This window comes from Octopus bimaculoides, unplaced genomic scaffold (assembly GCF_001194135.2).
Source record: "Octopus bimaculoides isolate UCB-OBI-ISO-001 unplaced genomic scaffold, ASM119413v2 Scaffold_208218, whole genome shotgun sequence".
NCBI classification, from domain to species: Eukaryota; Metazoa; Mollusca; class Cephalopoda; order Octopoda; family Octopodidae; genus Octopus; species Octopus bimaculoides.
Window position 1 is genome coordinate 748 of NW_026343151.1, and position 699 is coordinate 1,446.

Consider the following 699-nt stretch of genomic DNA (forward strand, 5'->3'; position numbering starts at 1 on the left):
CATATGATTGTGAGATATGCGGGAAATCATTCATGTTGAGCGGTGTCCTAAAAACGCACAAAAGAATACACACAGAGGAAAAACCTTATGATTGCAAAATATGCGGTAAATCATTCATTGATAATTCTCGTCTTGTAGTTCACAAAAGAATACACACTGGAGAAAAACCTTATCATTGTGAGATATGCGGGAAATCATATATCACTAATTCTCATTTACTTGTTCACAGGCGAAAGCACACTGGTGAAAAACCCTATCTTTGTGATATCTGTGGGAAATCTTTTTTCTCTAACTGTTATTTAACAAAACACAAACGAACACATACTGGAGAAAGCCTGTTCCACTGTGAAATATGTGGGAAATCTTTCAATGAAAATTCCAAGTTTACAATCCACAAACGTAGACACAATGGCGAAGACCCATTTTGCTGTGAAATATGTGGTAAATCGTTCTCAGTGAATTATAGTCTTGTCGTACATAAACGTAGTCATACTGGAGAAAAACCTTTCCACTGTGACATGTGTGGCAAATCATTTATCAGTAACAGTCTCTTAAAAAGACATGAACGATTACACACTAGTGGTAAGCCTTTTAAATGTGAAATGTGAAAAACCTTCTTACAAATCTAAAGTTATAGTCCACCAACAGATAAACATTGGAGAAAATTTGTCATGGTGAATCATTATCACCATTTGACAT

The 699-nt window shown here is 35.2% G+C and overlaps 1 protein-coding gene across 1 annotated transcript; it reads left to right on the top strand.

Annotated features, from left to right (window-relative positions):
- Positions 1–6: 6 nt before the first annotated feature.
- Positions 7–693, top strand: LOC128251420 (zinc finger protein ZFP2-like). The gene has a single exon (XM_052978262.1). The coding sequence runs from the start codon at positions 33–35 to the stop codon at positions 606–608; it is 576 nt and encodes a 191-aa protein (XP_052834222.1). The 5' UTR covers positions 7–32; the 3' UTR covers positions 609–693.
- Positions 694–699: the final 6 nt, after the last annotated feature.